We start from the raw sequence: 18,451 nt of genomic DNA on the forward strand, positions 1-18,451 counted from the left end.
TGTGTCTGTGATGTGTGTGGTGTGTATGATATATGTATGGTATGTTTATGGAATGTGTGGTGTGGTATGCCTTGTAAGTGTATGGTGCATGTATGTGTGGTGTGTATGATATGATGTGTGATGTGTATGTATATGCACTTTTTCCTGCATCTGTAGTTAGACTTACTTTTGGTGTGGTGGTTCCATGGTATAATGGTTAGACTTACTTTTGAAATCAAGCTTAATTTACCTCTGGTTGTTCTGGGATAAATCATCTTTTCTCCTCTTCCATTTATGAAACAATACCATTGTTTACTTTTGGGGTATACTTAACCTATTTGACATTCAAAGTAAATAATTTTTTAACAACTCCTTACTCTACGTGACAAAATTATTTACAATAATTAGCATGGAATTAAATGAATAATAATAGAAATGATATGGGGAAATCAAGTGGTAAAAACCTAATTGTACTTCAAATGTATATCCATACTTTTAATAAAATTATAAACATACTAATTAAAATTACAGTGTAAAATAGGAATATAGTAAGAGATAAACTTAAAATATTATACATTACCCTGTTAAAGGTGAAAAAATATTATACTTATTTTACCTGTACATTAGATGGCCTGTTACAGTAACATAATGGCATTGCTGTTTCTGTTTAGACACTAACTTCTGTGAATTTTTCAACTATTTTGTAAAAAATTATGTTCTTTGCCTACTCATGTTCAATAGATAACTTAGCCAGATTTGTTTATCTATATTCGTTCAAAGTTGATCAAAGAGCACTTTTAAATTAATTTTATTTCAAAAAGATTTGTTTTTCAAGAAACAATGGATATACTAATAAACTCTGAAAGATGAACATAAGTTTGGCTCAAATTCATAATACTCATATTTCATCATAACTTTCTGAAATTGCCATAATACACGTCTCTATTTCTTTAAGATTATTTTTTCAAATCTCTTTGTAGAAAATTTATTTCAAGTGTCTTTTATGTAATTTGTAACACCTGCCTTGATTATTGCAGATGTACTATTTAAATGCAAGAATGGGCAATACTATAGGAGTTGGACACAGAAGTATGCTTGGCATGAGCTTGAATGATTCCTGCTATGAACTTACATTTGAAATGAATGTTGTAACTGAATCTGCCTGTGTCAAAGACTGACTGACTAATTTGAGATTCTCTAAGTAGAATACATCACTGGTTAAAGGTTAAAGGGATAAAACCAATCTTAATTTAAAGCTTATACATATATTACAAAGTTCAACAGTAATTTCTAGACTGGGGTCAGTAAACTTTGATCTCCAGGCTAAATTTGTCCAGCTTCCTATTTTTATAAATCATTTTTAAATGTCCATTTTTTAACATATTTTCTAGAGAAGTTGGCTGCTTTCATGCTTCTACAGAATTGAGTAGATGAGACAGAGACCATGTGGCTTGCAAAGTCTAAAGAATTTATTATCTGGCCTTTTACAGAAAAACTGACTTAGATCAACAAAAAATTATTGGGAGAAGAGTATTTTCACCTCCATTGTTAAGAATTGCTGTCATACGGTGGTGATGAAAAGCAGATGACTTTCTTTTTCTACAGATAGTACACCTCTTGCTACCTGAGTATTTTGCCACCCCCACCTCAGTTTGCCTTTGAGTCAACCTGTAGTTTTGTTATGTGATTTTATTAAATGAAGGGCATACATGGATATCAAGTAGGGTCTAATGCACAGTAAGGTTTCCATAACTACTAGTATGTGTTTCCTTCCAAGAGCACCATACCATAACTTGTAAGGAAAGATGGTTTAATAACATACAGGTAATAGAAGAACCAGGGGTAAAATGTATGGTACATGTGTCTCTACTTACAACAGCTGTATAAACTTATATACCCCAGAGGGCCAAACTGAACATCAGAATTTCAGACCTTTTACTTTCCTGATATTAACCCCCCACTCCTTTTTTAATGACAGTGTAATGTTAATCTCCTACTATTGCTTGGATCAACCTAAATTAAAACCCATATTCACTGCTACAAGGTTATGTGTGTGTTCTCAATATTTTGCTTTAAAAGTAATCACATTTCAAGATGTAATTTGGCAGTTTTCAGGCAAGTTGGTAAATCTGTTGTTCATAGCATTGCTGACTTATTATATATACTCTAGATAGAAATCATGTGATGTCTACAAATGTTTATACTATCACATTCTTTCCTGTGGTTGCTGCTCTGATGCTAGCAATTGATTTGTAGGCCCAGTTGCTTTCAAAATGCTTTCTTAGTGCGTGTGTGTGTGTATGTGTGTCCCAAAACATAAAGCTTTATAAAATGGTCATGTTTTGTATGATCAATTACTCATGTTGCTTTTCAAGATTTGAGGATATCTACACACATGTATCTTCTTATCTTCTTTCAAGATTTGCAAATGGTTGATGGGATTTATATTGAGATCATTAAAAGTGTGATTTTATTTATTTTTTTGAATAATACTTTGTGTTTGAGAATGAAAACTTTCGTTTCTATTATCAGATCATAAGAATATATCACAGAAGGCAAGTATGTTTTAAAACATGCTGAGAATGAAGGTCATTTAGGTTTAATTCTAACCAAAGTTTTAATCCTCCCTGGAATAGGGTTTCAGCTTCATCATTTACAGCTCTGGGCAGATCACTGGGAAGATAGTTGTAGAAGCATCTGTTTCCTAATTCTTGGACAGAGGGCTTGCAAACTCCCTTTAAATCAACAAAGTGAATGTGGTGGGAGGAAGTGACTAGGTTGATCTTCAGAATAATCTATCAATAAGCCCTTCTCTCATTTGTAAACAATACACTAGCCTGTCTGGAGAGATTTACAGCAATAGGTTCTTAAAGCCCTGACGTGACCTAAACACTCAGTGAGTAGCTCTGTTGGTGGCTTGACTTCTTGTGGGGATTCTGTAAAAACCAATGAGATTGGGCAAGACTTCTCCAATGGCAAACCAGTCAATGGGAATATGATGGAATCTGTTTCAACTGTCTTGTTGTGTCCAAGACCCCCTGAGAACTCCATGAACTCTTCCCTTCTTCCCATTAACCGTTTACTACTCATCAGACTCCTGGGACTTGGGAAGCAGTGATACAAAGCCACAGGCCATAGTCACATAGATGATTATGATGATCACCACCTACGTTTACCTATTATGCTTAAAGAAACATCAGCCAGCATAAAGCCTCAACTGCCACACTCCTCGGTGAGGAAGGGGGAGGATTCTCTCTGAGCTTGTGGAAATGATGAGGGTGACATGTTTTTAAAATCAGCCCATGCAGGATTCATTTGTTTCTACTTCTTTGCTTTGGGACATAACATACTGATGAATAGCAAGGTATTTAAAATGATGATAAACACTGAAATCCTTTAAAATGGCTTTTAGTGATATGTGTACTTTTTCAAGTCTTAAGTGAACAGTGGTTTGCTGTAGGACTAATATATCTTAGCAGAGAGCAGAAGGGGAAGAGGAATAGAGTTGCAGAAGAAGATGCTGGAAATAGCATAATTCTTAAAATTCAATTTATCTTGTAGCTTTCAGAGGTTACTATATTAATGATAACTAGTCGTTAATGGTATCAATATAATTCTAATTTTGATATCCAGTATGGCAAATTGTTATCCACACTGATAGCATTTATCATATGAAAGTAAATTGGGTTGTTGTTGTTGTTTTTTTTGTGTGTGTGTATTTGTTTGTTTGTTTTTGCTTTACAAAGTTAAATTCTGTGTTAAACATTCCATCTACTGTGGAGAACAAGACTGAGATCTAAGTATAATTTTTCCTTTTCTAGTGACAGGATGAAGACTCCATTTTTCTCCTCTAAAGTTATACAAAGAAAAATACTAGTATATGTGTTTAGAGGGGTTGAGTCAAAATATCTGGCAAGTAAATTTCACTGATTCATAAAATGAAAATGTAGTGTTGTAAAAAAAAAAAGGTGCACTATTCAGTTTGGCTGGCATGACTCAATGGCTGTGCCTAGACCTGTGAACCAGGAGGTCAGGGTTCGATTTCCAGTCAGAGCCCATGTTGTGGGCTTGATCCCTAGTAGGGGGAGTGCAGGAGACAGCCAGTCAATGATTCTCCCTCTTCTATCTCTCTCTCCTTCTCCTCTCCCCTCTCTGAAATCAATAAAAATATATATTTTTAAAAAGGTACACTATTCAGGAGAATATGGTAACCTAGAAAGTCACAGGAGTTATAAGCATTTAATTTATTCTGTTTTATTGATTCATTGAAAGGAGTGTGATGGAGGAGAGAGTAAAGGGTGGAAGGGGTGGAAAATTTCATCATAATTCCTGAGCTGGTAGGGAAGTAACTCTGGATTGAGGGTCAGGTGTTCTCAGTTTTTATCCTGATACTATCTGTAGTTATATAGTGTTGGATAAATCAACCACATTTCCAACCTCCTATCCCCTCATCCATAAAACTGATGAGTATACCCATGTCTTCCTACCTCTTATAGTACTTGGTAGTATTAAAATAACATTTTAATGGAGGAGTTAAAATAGCTTTGGACCAATAAAAGAAGCCATTATGGGGGAAATATACTGCTTTTGTAAAAGACCCAATGAAACATGACATAAATCACTCATTAATTTATTCAGGGAAAATAGTAGTATGGAAATTATTTTTAAAACCACTGTACGAAATGCACACCGAGGTTACTGGCAAATTCACAAAAAAGGAAAAATCACATCTTTGGAAACACTGCCCTAGAAATATAACGGAATCACTGTCTTTATATAGCCATGTGCCTGCTCAAACTCCCACTGAACTTGAATTCTCTGGGTGGATTCCCCCACAGATACGGTAGCCCATTATCTCCTAATTTTCAAGATTTAAAATGAATCATAAACTGGGGCTGCTCCATTTCGCCCACACACATCCAAGTGAGAACTGACTAAATGCAAACAGTAGTGTGGAAACATCAGCCACATTTCTAGGCTCCTAGGTTGATTTCCTGTTTATTGTCCAAAGATCACAGGGGGACATCCTCCTGGAGTTGCTGCTTGGAGACAAGTGACAATTGATTCTGAAGGCTGGCCGAGACAGCTCAAGCCACAGGGAATTCACTGACTGTAAACACTCAGCTAATTTCTTAGTTCTTGTTCAGGGAAAGGGGCAGCTTGCTTTCCAGTGGTTTCCTGAATCATAGCTCATTCTTGATTAACCAGCTCAGGACCTGCCAAGCTTACCGCTGTTGAGAAGAACTTGATGTTCCCTATTGGGATTTTGTTTGTAAGCTAAATTCAGAGAATCAGCAGAGATGATCACAGTCTAAAAGAGAATTTGAAAGGAAACCAGCCTTATAAGTCTGTATTCCTACATGGATTATTAGGATGTTCATCTTTTGTGTTGATTTCTATATCCTTAGCAACTGAAAGAGGGCTTGAGGCATGGCAGATGCTTAGTAGATAATTTTTTAAATGATTGCATGGATGCATGGATGTAGAAACAGCCAAGAAAGTAACTCACAAAGTAACACCATCAGCTGAAAGATGATCAAATTAGGAATTTAAAAAAAACTTAATTTCAGAGCATTAGCTCTGATCCTATGCTGGTCAGTCTCTTCTCCCTTTCAGACAGTTTGCACCATCTTTAAAATGAGAGGATTGTACTAAATGTAATTTCAGTTTTATGTTCTATGATTAAGTCAGCTAGAAGATACATGGCTCTGTTCAGGATAGCTTTAAGCCTCAGTGTTTCCCGAAGCATGATGCAAATTCTTTACAGGTGAAATGATGCCACTGCAATTCCTGAGCACGCTTAACTTAGACTTGCTGTGCAACGTTTCTTGCCTGAAAGATATTATGAATTAACCTCTGGATACCACGTGCCGAGAGTACATGGGTTCTGCTCTCAGAGAGAGATGGGGTCCCAGTCACAAAGCATAAGCAGAACATTCCTCACCCGAGCATAGAGTTTCTTGTGGTTTGTCTGACAAAGTCTTGTGCAGTCCAACTCCAGCCCCTCATTCTAACTGCTACATTTCATCATATTTTTTGTAGGTAAGGTCATCTCTCCATGCTCCCCAAATTGATATTTACATAGGTGTACCAGTTAGTAATGCAGATTTTTTTTCAATAGATGGGGTTATACATATATTGATATATATGTGATTTTATATGTATGCTATTTTGTTGAATTGACAACAAGCTTCAAAGCTCTGTATGTCAAATTTGCTGAAGGTGGTAACATCATAGATATTTTTGCTTAAAAATGTCAAATTTCGTGCCAAAAAAAAAAAAGAGCTCTTGTAGAAGTTTTAATTCATTACTTTATTTTGAAGAAAAGTGCTGCTGAAAGTTATCGCATACTTTGGTGAACATGCTCCATCTCAAGATACTGGTGGACGCTGGTTTAAACCTTTAAAAGTAATGATTTTTATGTGAAAGACAAAGAAAGTCCAGATCAAACCAAAATGTTTGAAGGCCATCAGTGACAAGCCTTATTGGATGAAGATGCATGTCAAACTACAAAACAACTTGCAGAAAGATTAAACATTGCTCAGAAAACAATTTCTGATCGCTTATAAGCAATGGGAAAGATTTTTAAAGGAAGGAAAATGGGTGCCACATCAACGGAACGAAAGACAAATGGAAAACCGAAAAGTCATCAGTAAAATGTTGATTCAATGGCATGAAAGTCTATTTTGGATCTAATTGTGACTGGGGATGAAAAGTGGATTTCTTTTGAGAATCCCAAATACACAAAATCATGCCTTGATCACGGTCAGCCATCAGCATGGACTGTAAGGCCAAATAGCTTCAGAAAGAAGACAATGTTCTGTGTTTGGTGGGATCAGGAAAGTGTGGTGTATTATGAGCTTCTAAAACCAGGTGAAACTGTTAATACTGATTGCTACTAACACAGTTAATCAATTTGAACCAGGCTTTGATTGTGAAACGACCAGAATGTTCCAGAAGACACGACAAAGTAACTTTGCTTCATGATAACGCACCATCACACACTTTAAAACCAGTTAAAGACACGTTAAAAGATCTTGCCTGGGAAGTATTAACTCACCCGCCATACTCACCAGACATTGCTCCTTCAGGTTACCACTTGTACCACTTGTTCCGATCGATGGCACAGGCATTTTCTGAGCAGCACAAAGAAGTGGGTCTCTGAATGGCCTGCCTCAAAACAAGAAAAGTTCTGTTGGGATGTTATCCACAAATTACCTGAAAGATAGGGGAAATGTGTAGTTAACGATGGACATTACTTTAAATAAAGCACTTTTGATGTTTCTCTTGGAATTATCGTGTTTTCTTTGATTACAAAATCCTTATTATTAACTGGTAAACCTAATATAGGTCAGTTGCTGTTCATCTGTACTTGCTTCCTGACTCTCTCCTTTGCTTCCTCCCCCTTGTCCATCTACAAAGGAACATGGATATGTCAAAGATTATACAGAGCTAGTCACTAAGAAAAATCAAAAGCTCCAAACTCCTTTCACCAAAATTGCTTCCCATCTTCCTCCACCTACTTCCCATTTCCACATGACTCAGTACTCTCTTCCACTCTGCCTTCTGTTCCCAGCAAGCTCTCTCCCTCCAAACCCACGCAGGGGCCCAAGAGCCTCTTCCCCAGCATCCCTACTGCAGGGGCCATTATGCTTTCCTTTTAGTAATTCTTTCATTCTCGGGGATTTCTCTCTGTTCTGGACTGGGCTTGGGATTCTTTGAAGGCAGGGGTAAAGTAGGAACGTGTTCAATTGCAGATAACAAAAAGCTGACTGCATATCCTTTAAGTAAAGTGGCAGTTTGTTTTTGGAATATCAGGAAGTGGTTGCTGGACTTATTTGTTCTGCTCAGGGCCTCATGGCCTCAGGGACCGGTTCTTTCTGTCTTTCTGTTTTACCTCTTTAACAGGCTGGTTTTTATCACTCTGCTTGTGGCCCAGTGGTGCCAAGGGGGCAATAAGAGCTCCAGACATAGCATCCACAGGGCAGGGGAAGAATGGGGCCAGTCTGCCTCTCTCCCCAAAAGAACACGTTTTTTCCACAACTGTCCCCAGAAAATCCCTGCCTATTTCACAGATAATATAGTCATTCCTGCTTTGAAAAGAGACTGGGAGAATGGGGAACAGAATTGATCCATTCGACTGATCATTGATATATTGTTAGCAAAGCCAGGAACCTATTAGCAAAGAAAAAAGTTGGGATAGACGGTTAACAGTCTTATCCAAAATGACCTTTCCACTTTGACCTGTCTCTTCTCTCCACTGAGTTGTCCCTCCGTTAGCACCCTCCACAGATGTGAAATGACCCATAGAGATGTAATATCTTCTCTAAAGCCTGTGGTGGTGCCTCTTATGAGATGGGTGAAGTCCATGCATTTTTGCTTGCATAACATTTGTCCAACTCTCCTCTCTCTTTGTAAAGTATATGAAGATAGGAGTGCTATCTTAGCATTTATCATGAAGTATACAAAAAATGAAAATTCTAGAAGTCTTCTGCCATTAAACTTGTGATTTGGGTTGAGTTACTTTAGGATACCTCCATTTCCTCTCATGCAGATGGGAATGTTTGCAAACCTAGGTCACGGGGTCATAGGGTTGTATGGCCACTGAGTAGGTCAATGATAGGAAGCACTTAGAATGGTATGTGACACATACACAGCACTCAGCGATTGCCAATCCCTCTGCATTGATTAATACTCTCTCTGTAAACTTTCAGGGCCTCAGTTTCCCCACTTGTAATGGGGAATTGAGGGAGGTTATTTCTGAGGCTCCCTTCTGCTGCTGTCTTACATTATCCTCTTTAAAAAATCCTAGGAGAGCCTTTCACATAATAGAGTCTCAATAAATATTTGCAAAATTGAATTGGCTTGTCTAAATAATAGACCAAATAATCAGAGGAACTGGATTGTGTATAAGTTCTGACAGAATTGAGTTGCAAACTTTAAATGGCTATTGCTTCTGCTTATTAGGTGGGAAAGAATCCATAATTATTTGAGGCAGAAGAAGAAGGTTTTTTAAAGGAAACAATCTGGGTCTGATTCCTGAGGTTCTGCTTGCTGTTACAGACTGCTAGCTACCGCAGGCAGACAGGAAACGGACCAGTTTTCAGCTCCAAATTGAGGAGCAAATTGATTTCGGGGACTCAGGAATTCTTTCCATTTCCTCGGTGGGCTTTCTCAGCCAAAGCTGACATGTCATGAACCGAGTTGTCCTGTCTGTGACATGCCTCTTCATTTGAGACATTTGTGATGATACTGTCCAATTTTTCCTGCACGTTTGCTCCCCGCCGAAGTGTGAATTAATTTGGCAATTGCAATGCCAACCAGCACTGTCAATCTCCATTTAGTTTTCACATGCAAATAAAGTGCCCTCAAAGTTATATTATTTTTTAAATTTAAATTTGATTTATTGGGGAGACATTGGTTAATAAAATTATACAGGTTCCCGCTATACAATTACACCGTACATCGTCTGTAATATTGTATTGTGTGTTTATCTTCCTTAGTCAAGTCTCCTTCCATCACCATTTATTTCCCCTTTGCCCAATTCTACACCTCCACCCTTTTTCACTTTGGCAGTCACCCACCATACTGTTGTCTGTCTGTGAGTCTTTCTTTTTGTGCTTTGCTTAATTCCTTCATCCTTCTCTGCACTGATGGTAGGTTTGCAGGTTAGTGTAGGCACCGTGGAAAGCAGTATGGAGTGACCTCAAAAAATTAAAAATGAAACTGCATTATCAGAGAAACCTGAAACACTAGTTTGAAAGAATATCCACCCCTAAGTTCATTGAAGCATTATTTATAATAGCCAAGATTTGGAAGCAGCCCAATTGCCTATCAGTGAATGAGAGGATACAAAAGCTGTTATATTTACACAGTGGAATCTGACTCCGATATAAAAAAGAAGGAAATCTTACCTTTTGCAACGGCAGGGATGGACCTGGAGAGTATTATGTTAAGTGGAATAAGCCAGCCAGAAAGAGAAAAGTATATTCTTAAGCTTTTGATGTAGAACTAATACCTTCTCAGTTTAGATTGTTCCTATACAGTGGTGACCAGGAAACATCAAAGATATAACAGCAGGCAAGCTGAGTCCACTGTGGGGGACTAAACTGGAACCCAAACAATAAATAGAAGGTTTGTGTTCAATAGGGCAGCATCTTGGGATGAAAATATGGTTGCATGTCAAAGAAGAATGCCGTGTGCTGAGTTGTCACCATTATTGAGAAGGAGGCTGGCTGGTGTCCCTACACCAGGTTGGGTGTGAGCATGTGTGTGGACCACTTCATCCCTTGATGGAAGATAAGACCTGCATTCTCCTCCCACAGTGCTTCACTTCTGTCATTACTCTCTTGGTCTGAATTGAATGCTTGAGTTGAGGTCATCTATGCAAAGTATCCATAAGTGTTTAAACTTAATGCATGCTCTTACGGATCGCGGGCAAATGAAGTGATTGTCTTTCCAGCAGGTACCTCTCAAGCCTTCAAAAGAAGATCAAAACAGCATGTTTCTCTCTCATCCTCTGTTTTCCAATCTTCCTTCTTTTTTACATGTTAGCTTTATGAACGTGTTCATCTCCATTACTATGTTAATAGCCAGTTCCTCTCTTACGCTGAGTTGTTTGATTTCACTCACTGCTGGGCAATTGTCAAGAGAGGGTGAGACTCTCAGTTCTGCAATCACAGAAATCCATGCATTGGTTCCCCCTCTGGGGTGCACCCAAAATCTGAGAGTGTGGACCATCCCTCCACTAATCACATCTCCAAATGGAGTTTGCTCTAATTCCTTTAATCACTCAGCTGTAATTGAATCCTGATAGGAAGCTGGGTTTATATCCAGAAGTATTCCCCTTCTTCTGCCCAGAAGATGGTAAGGTAGCTGTTTCTTCTTTCAGCAGGCGCAGGACAGTCTGCAGATGATCTTGTCCCTCCCTGCTCTGTGCCTGTTTCCAGACTTAGAGGAATCCTGATATTTGAGGTTGTAGTTGCCATTACCCCGGGGTATTTCTCAAGGTGCTCTTTCCCTCTGCATCCTTGTACACCTTCTAAAAAGCATAATGATCCATCCGAAGAGGTCCCTAAACAAGTATGGCTAAAATATGTATCCCTGAGTCCTGCTTTTTTATAAAATATTTTTATTGATTTCAGAGAGGAAAGGAGAGGGAGAGAGAGAGAGAGAAAAACATCAATGATGAGAGGAAATCATTGATTGGCTGCCTTCTGCATGCCCCCTACTGAGGCTCGAGTCCACAACCCTAGCATGTGCCCTTGACCAGAATTGAACCCTTCAGTGTGCAGGCCCATGCTCTATCCACTGGGCTGAACCAGCAAGGGCGAGTCCTGCTTCTATTGGAATGGCTACAACCAATTTGGAGAGACTAAGTGAATGTTTCTCTGAATCCCCCCAAGCCTGTGGTTGACAAACTGCTGCTCGTGAGCCACATGTAGTTCTTTGGCTCCTTGAGTGTGGCTCTTCCACAAAATACCATGGCCTGGGCGAGTATGTTTTGAAGAAGTGGAGTTAGAAGTTTAAGTTTTAAAAAAAATTGCTCTCAAAAGAAATTTCAATCGTTGTACTGTTGATATTTGGCTCTATTGACTAATGAGTTTGCCGACAACTCTCCCAGGCCACCTGGAGCAATGGTCCCAAATGTGGTACCCACACCAACAGCATCAGCATCCCCTGAGAGTTTGTTAGAAATGCAAATTCAGAAGCTTCACCCAAACCCACTGATGAGAAACCCACTGATGGGACCAGAAATAGGTGTGTTAACAAGTCCACCAGGTGAACTAATGCAGGATAAGCACTGACCTACATCTCTTGTTAAAATTCAGCATCCTGCCGAGACCGGTTTGGCTCAATGGATAGAGCTTCGGCTTGGGGACCAAAGGGTCCCGGGTTCGATTCCGGTCAAGGGCATGTACCTTGGTTGCGGGCATGTCCCCAGTAGGGGGTGTGCAAGAGGCAGCTAATCGATGACTCTCTCTCATCGATGTTTCTAACTCTCTATCTCTCTCCCTTCCTCTCTGTACAAAATCAATAAAATATATTTTTAAAAAAATAAAAAATAAAATAAAATAAAATTCAGCATCCTCATCCTGCTCTACTACTTACTAAATAAGAATTTATTATAGGCAAGACCGAGACAGGTAGGTAGATAGACAGGTATATATGTATGTATTCATAAGTGCATATTTTTTTGAAATAATTTGAGCTGACCAGCCAGTAGCTATGATGTGCAATGACCAACAGAAACCAGATGCTCAACACAGGAGCTGTGGAGTGACAGTAACTTTGCAGAGTCACCTCTCACACTCTGGAACCCCTTGGGGATGTTGGGCTGCTGATTTTGGCCAGATTCCCCACAGGCCAGGCCAAGGGACCCCACCTGCCAGAGGGACCCCACTCATTCCACAGATGCTCTTCGAGCCCTGATGCTGCCCCAGGTGTGGCTGGCTGGAGGTTGGCTCCAGGGTGTATCTGGCTCATCTCGCCCAGTCCTGCCCTGCCGGCCACCTTCTAATTAATTTCCTTTCAAAATGTGCACAAATCCGTGCACCAGGCCTCTAGTTACTATTATAATGTTCTAATGGTGATATGCCGTTTCCTCATTCATTCTATATTTATTATTTGGAATTGTTCTGTAACATCCATGCTTTCTCTCTTATTTGTTTAGTCATTTCTTTGTATCAGTATCGGTTCATGCATGTGTGTCATACTCTTTGGATAATCATTCAATACTATAGTTATTTCATTTGTCTTTCCTATTGTCCTCGCTTTGTTCATTGGATGCTCTTTCAGGGGGCTCCTCTGTCCTTTTGACATCCCTAACTTTATTTTCCTTAGTGTACTTCTGGCTTCCTGTCACTGCAGTCTCTTGTATATGCCCTCCCCCAGTCTTAAAAGAAGCTACTTCTCTAAAGTGACTCGGTTCTTTTGGTTGAAAGATGGTGTTTCAAGAACCAACATCCAGGCATTAGGTGTGCTGGTGGCCATGGGATGTCATTGCTTCTGGGCTGTCTCAGTGGATAGTATACAACCCATGTATGAAAGACTCTCTCTCTCTCTCTCTCTCTCTCTCTCTCTCTCTCTCTCTCTCTCTCTCTCTCTTTCTCTCTCTCTCTCTCTCTCTCTCTCTCTCTCTCTCTCTCTCTCTCTCTCTCTCTCTCTCTCTCTCCCCCGGCCCCAACCTCCTTTCTTCCCTCCACACACATACTCACACATGAATTTACACTGATATTTTTGACATTAGCACCTAGCTAATGTAAAAGTTCTTTTCCTAACAGTGAGAAACCTGGCTCATTATCTACAACTTATTCACACAAAAAAACAAAAACAAAAAAACTCAAGTATGGCAAGTAGATCCAGAATTGCTGATATCCCTGTGAAAAATTTACAAATCAGAGAACCATTTTAGGTACACTTCTTTTTCTCTTTAGTCTTAGAGTTTCCAGTCAAACATCATTTTTTTTTTCCCAGTTATTTAGGTTAACTCCTTTTTACTCATCTCCTTCAGTGAAATTTCCCCATACATTTTAAATACAATTAGAGTTCACTTGTCACAGTCTGCATTCCATTCTGGGGTTCTTGGATATGCTGATTGATTTTTAAATTTTTTTCAAAAACTAAAGTTGAATTATTGTGGTTTGTTCTTGGTAAGTTACAGTCAGGTGTCTACCACCACAGGAACACAGAATATTTCCATACCCCAAAACCCTTTGTTGGTCCCTTTTAGTCAACCCCTCCTTTCTCTCCCAACCCCTGGCATCCACTGATCTACTTTTCACCCCTCTGTTTGTTTGTTTTTTTCTAGATTGTCCTATGAACAGAATTCTGCATTATGCAGTCTTTTTCATTTGATTTTTTTCACATGGAAAAATGCATTTAATATTTACTCATCTTCTTCCACAAATCAGTAGTTCTTTTGTTGTTGCTGAGGCATACTCTATTGTGGATGTACCACAGTTTGTTTATCCATTCACCTGTCGACAGATGTCTTAGCTATTTCCAGTTTTAGTGATTATGAATAAAGTTGTTGTAAACATTTGTGAGTGCACTTGTGTGAACATAAGTTTTCAATACATTTGGATAAACAGCTAGGATTAGAACTTCTGCTTGGCATGTTAATTCTGTATTTACCATTTTTGGAAGGCTGAGGCATTTTCCAAAGTGGCTGTACCATTGTGCAATCCCATCAGCAATGAACAAGTATTCCTATTGCTTTGCATTTTTTCTAGCATTTGGCATTGTTAGCTTTAAAAAAATCAAAATGTAATTTTAATAGGTTTGTAGTGATAAATTATTGTTTACTAGCATTTCCCTAATAACTGATATTGAGCATCTTTTTGTGTGCTTATTTGCCATCTCTGTCTCTTTTCTTATGTCTATTCAGATTCTGTGCCCATTTTGAGGTTCATTGTTGTTGTTATGTTTTCACTGCTGAGTTTAAGAGTGCTTTATATGTTATGGTAATTCCTCAACCCCCCGACTCTAGCTTTTGTTTTCATTTTCTTAATACTATTTTTCATAGAAAAAAAGTTTTAAATTTTTATAAAATGCAATTCATCAATTTTTTTATGTATCAATTAAGCTTTTTTTTTTTTTTGTCATATCCAAAAACTTATTGCCAAACCTAAAGTTATACAGAGTTTCCATTTTTTTCTAAAAGTTTTCTAGTTTCAGATTCTATACTTAGGTCTATCATCCATTTGGAGTTAATTTTTGGATACAGTATGAGTTATATGTCAAGACTCATTACTTCTGCATATGGATACCCAATTGTTTCAGCATCTGTGGGAAAGACTATCATTTCCCCATTTATTTCCTTTGCACTTTGCCAAGAATCAGTTGATTTCATCTATGTGGGTCTATTTCTGGACCGCTTTTCTGTTCCATCCAGTATAATAAAAGCCTAATATGCTAAGTGTCCGGTCATCCAGTTGGCCATTCAACCAATCAAAGCATAATATGCTAATGTTATGGTAAGGCTGTTCAATGGCTCGCCCACCAGGGGGCAGATGCTCTGACTGGTAGGTTAGCTTGCTGCTGGGGTCTAATCAATTGGGACTGAATGAGATGGGCTGGAAACACCCTGGAGCCCTCCTGCAGTCCATCTCTGGCTGGCCAACCTCCTGCATCCCTCCCCGGCCCCAATTGCGCACCAGTGGGGTCACTTGGCCTGGTCTGCACCCTCTCAAATCCCGGATCTCTTGGGGGATGTTGGAGAGCAGGTTTCCGCCTGAAGGCAGAACGACTGGTTGCTATAACGTGCACTGACCACCAGGGGACAGATGCTCAATGCAGGAGCTGCCTCCTGGTGATCAGTGCACTCCAGGGGGAGTGCTGATCAGCCAGAAGTCGGCTTCATGGCTGGCAATCATAGTGGCAGTGGCGGGAGCCTCTCCAGCCTCTGCAACAATGCTAAGGATGTCCGACTGCTAGCTTAGGCCCTCTACCTGGAGGACTCCTGGACTGCTAGAGGGTGCAGTCCGAGCTAAGGGGAAGCTCCCCCCAATGCCAAGTGCACAAATTTCATGCACTAGGCCTCTAATGGATCTATAAGTACCTGTCAACTGTGCTGTGGTTTGTTTCTTTTTTGCCTTTCTGATAAAAGTTAGAATTAGGGGTTGCTATATTTTGAAAAAGCTTGAGATTTTTTTTTAAGCCTCACCTGAGCATATGTTCATTGATATTTTTTTAGATAGACAGAGATAGAGATAGATAGATAGATAGATAGATATATATAGAGAGAGATAGAGATAGAGATAGAGATAGAGGTAAAGGTATATATATATATATATATATATATATATATATATATATATATATAGAGAGAGAGAGAGAGAGAGAGAGAGAGAGAGAGAGAGAGAGAGATATGAATGTGAGAGAGAAAATTTCTCAGGTGCCACTCCCATGGGTCCCCACTGGGGATCAAACTCCCAATTCAGATATGTGCCCTGACCAGGAATGAAACCTGCAACCTTTCGTTATATGGGAAGATGGTCCAATCAACTGAGCCATCCGGCCAGGGCCAAAAAGCTTAAGATTTGGTTGCAATTGCGTTGAATTTATAGATAAAATGAGGTAGATTTTATACAAATCATTTTAAAATTTCATTTACCCGTATTTATAGTTTATAACATGTAGGTCCTAGACATATTTTATTAGACTTATAAATAAACACTGCACAATAATGATTCAGTTTTGTTTTCCTTGAATGAAATACACTTGTTCATGATATAATGAGTGATTTTTCTCTCCTTTACTATTTTCTGAAAGGGATTGTGGGTATTATATTTTACTTATTTTTTAACTGTTGGATAGACTGTCAGTGAAAATATCTGAGCCTGGATATTTCACTTATTAATTTTTTTTCAAAACTATGGATTTGGTATTTTTAAATATATATAAGATTAATTGGGTTATCCATTCTTTTTTTAAAAAAGGAACATTGAAGCTTTTTTTAAAAAATGAGAGGGAGAGCCTAAACCGGTTTGGCTCAGTGGATACAGCATCGGCCTGTGGACTGAAAGGTCCTGGGTTTGATTCAGGTCAAGGGCATGTAACTTAGTTGTGGGCACATCCCCAGTAGGGAGTGTGCAAGAGGCAGCTGATTGATGATTCTCTCTCATCGGTGTTTCTAACTCTCTATCCCTCTCTTACTTTCTGAAAAATAAATAAATAAATAAATAAATAAATAAATAAATAAATAAATTAGTAAAATATATATTTTTTTAAATGAGAGGGAGAGAGAGATAGAAGCATCAATGATGAAAATCATTGATTGGCTGCCTCCTGCCTCCCCCTACTGGGGATGGAGCCCACAACCCAGGCACATGGGTGCCCTTGCTGGAATTGAATTCAGCACCCTTCAGTCCCTCGGCCAGTGTTCCTCCCACTGAGCCAAACCGGCCAAGGCTGGTTATCTGTTTATTCAGTTTTGGTAGTTTATGTCTTTTAAGGAGTGATTCCATTTCAGCTGCTGGACATACTAACAAAAAGTTGTTTACAATATCCTTTTTCTTATTTTTTGAATTAAAAGCCTCAGTTGCTTAGTTTGGAATTCTTTTTTAATGCAAGCATTTAATTATACGCATCTCCCTCTAACTACCACTTTAGCTCTAATCTATGTATTTTAATAAGTTGCACTTACATTTTCACTTAGTTAGAAATATTTTCTTAATTTTCCTTGACACTTCCTCTCTGACCCATGAATGATTTAGAGTACTTGACCCAGGAGCTGCTTATAAGCAAGAAGTGGCGCTGCGGGGCATTCATGTATCGGTTGCTTGGGAAATGGCTGCATATTTCTGTCTTCATATTATCATATCAGTATGGCTCCAAGAAATCTGGAGTAAATTAATTAATTTATTTAATCCTCTTCTAGCACAAAATGGCTAATGTTATAAGATTTTAAAGGTGAGGTAACATACATGAAACAATTGTGGCTTGGCACATAGCACATGGTAAATGAAAATGTGTTACTATGATTTATAATAGTTGTTGGTGGTGTTTTTGTCATTGTTTTATTTTTAGACTTACTGGATTGGTTCTGAGCTTGAAAAGTTGGGACCGGTATGAAGGAAAAAAAAATATAAAGTAATGGAATACAAACTCTGGAGAATTCACAGAGATAAGATGGATCTGTTTCTGTCATTTTTAGTTTATTTATTATAGACTTATTATAACGCATTTCATTCATTTTCAAGACCCCCCCGCCACCCACTTTGTGAATCTCAACCTACCTCCCCAGAATCACTGATTGGTATCCCTGGGCATACTTAGCCATTTATAAGTGCCTGACAAAGGGTATGAGGCTGTACAATACCATGGATGGTACACCAAGTATGAACTCAGGACTCTGCATAATGTCTTAAAACTTCCTCATTCAGCAACATCACTTTAAAAATTGCTGTGCACACAGAATTCAAAATCCCCTCCTCCTCAGTTACTTTCTGTGGTGTCCTCGGGAATTTGATTGACACTCTGCTTTCTTTTCTTAAACAGGTGGGCTCTGCATTGCCCAGTCGGTAAGAATCCCCCAGGAGCGCAAAGACAGGACCATCGACTTTGATAAGATTATCAAACAGCTCCTGGACACCCCCAACTCCAGGGCCGTCGTGATTTTTGCCAACGATGAGGATATAAAGTAAGGATTACTGGGGACATTTGTTAATATGCATGCTGCAACAAAACCGGTTTGGCTCAGTGGATAGAGCTTTGGCCTGTGGACTGAAGGGTCCCAGGTTCAATTCCGAGCAATGGCATGTACCTTGGTTGCGAGCACATCTCCTATTGGGGGTATGCAGGAGGCAGCTGATTGATGTTTTTCTCTCATCCATGTTTCTAGCTCTCTATCCCTCTCCCTTCCACTCTATAAAAAAAATCAATAAAATATATTTTTTAAAATATGCATGCTGTGTTGAAACCGGTTTGCTTCAGTGGATAAAGCGTCAGCCTGCGGACTCAAGGGTCC

At 39.0% G+C, this 18,451-nt stretch overlaps 1 protein-coding gene across 8 annotated transcripts in view; it reads left to right on the plus strand.

Annotated features, from left to right (window-relative positions):
- The window catches only part of GRM7 (glutamate metabotropic receptor 7), a 732,546-nt gene that overhangs the window by 347,197 nt on the left and 366,898 nt on the right, over positions 1 to 18,451 (plus strand). For all 8 annotated transcript variants that reach the window (XR_014796613.1, XR_014796614.1, XM_084901928.1 and 5 more), the window contains exon 3: positions 17,983 to 18,124. Coding sequence is in view for 6 of the 8 variants with exons in the window: in XM_084901928.1 (XP_084758054.1) it covers positions 17,983 to 18,124 (142 nt within the window). In the remaining 2 variants the exon portion in view is untranslated. The remainder of the gene's footprint in view (positions 1 to 17,982; positions 18,125 to 18,451) is intronic.

This window comes from Pipistrellus hanaki (genome assembly GCF_964339955.1).
Source record: "Pipistrellus hanaki genome assembly, chromosome: 13".
Taxonomy (NCBI): Eukaryota; Metazoa; Chordata; class Mammalia; order Chiroptera; family Vespertilionidae; genus Pipistrellus; species Pipistrellus hanaki.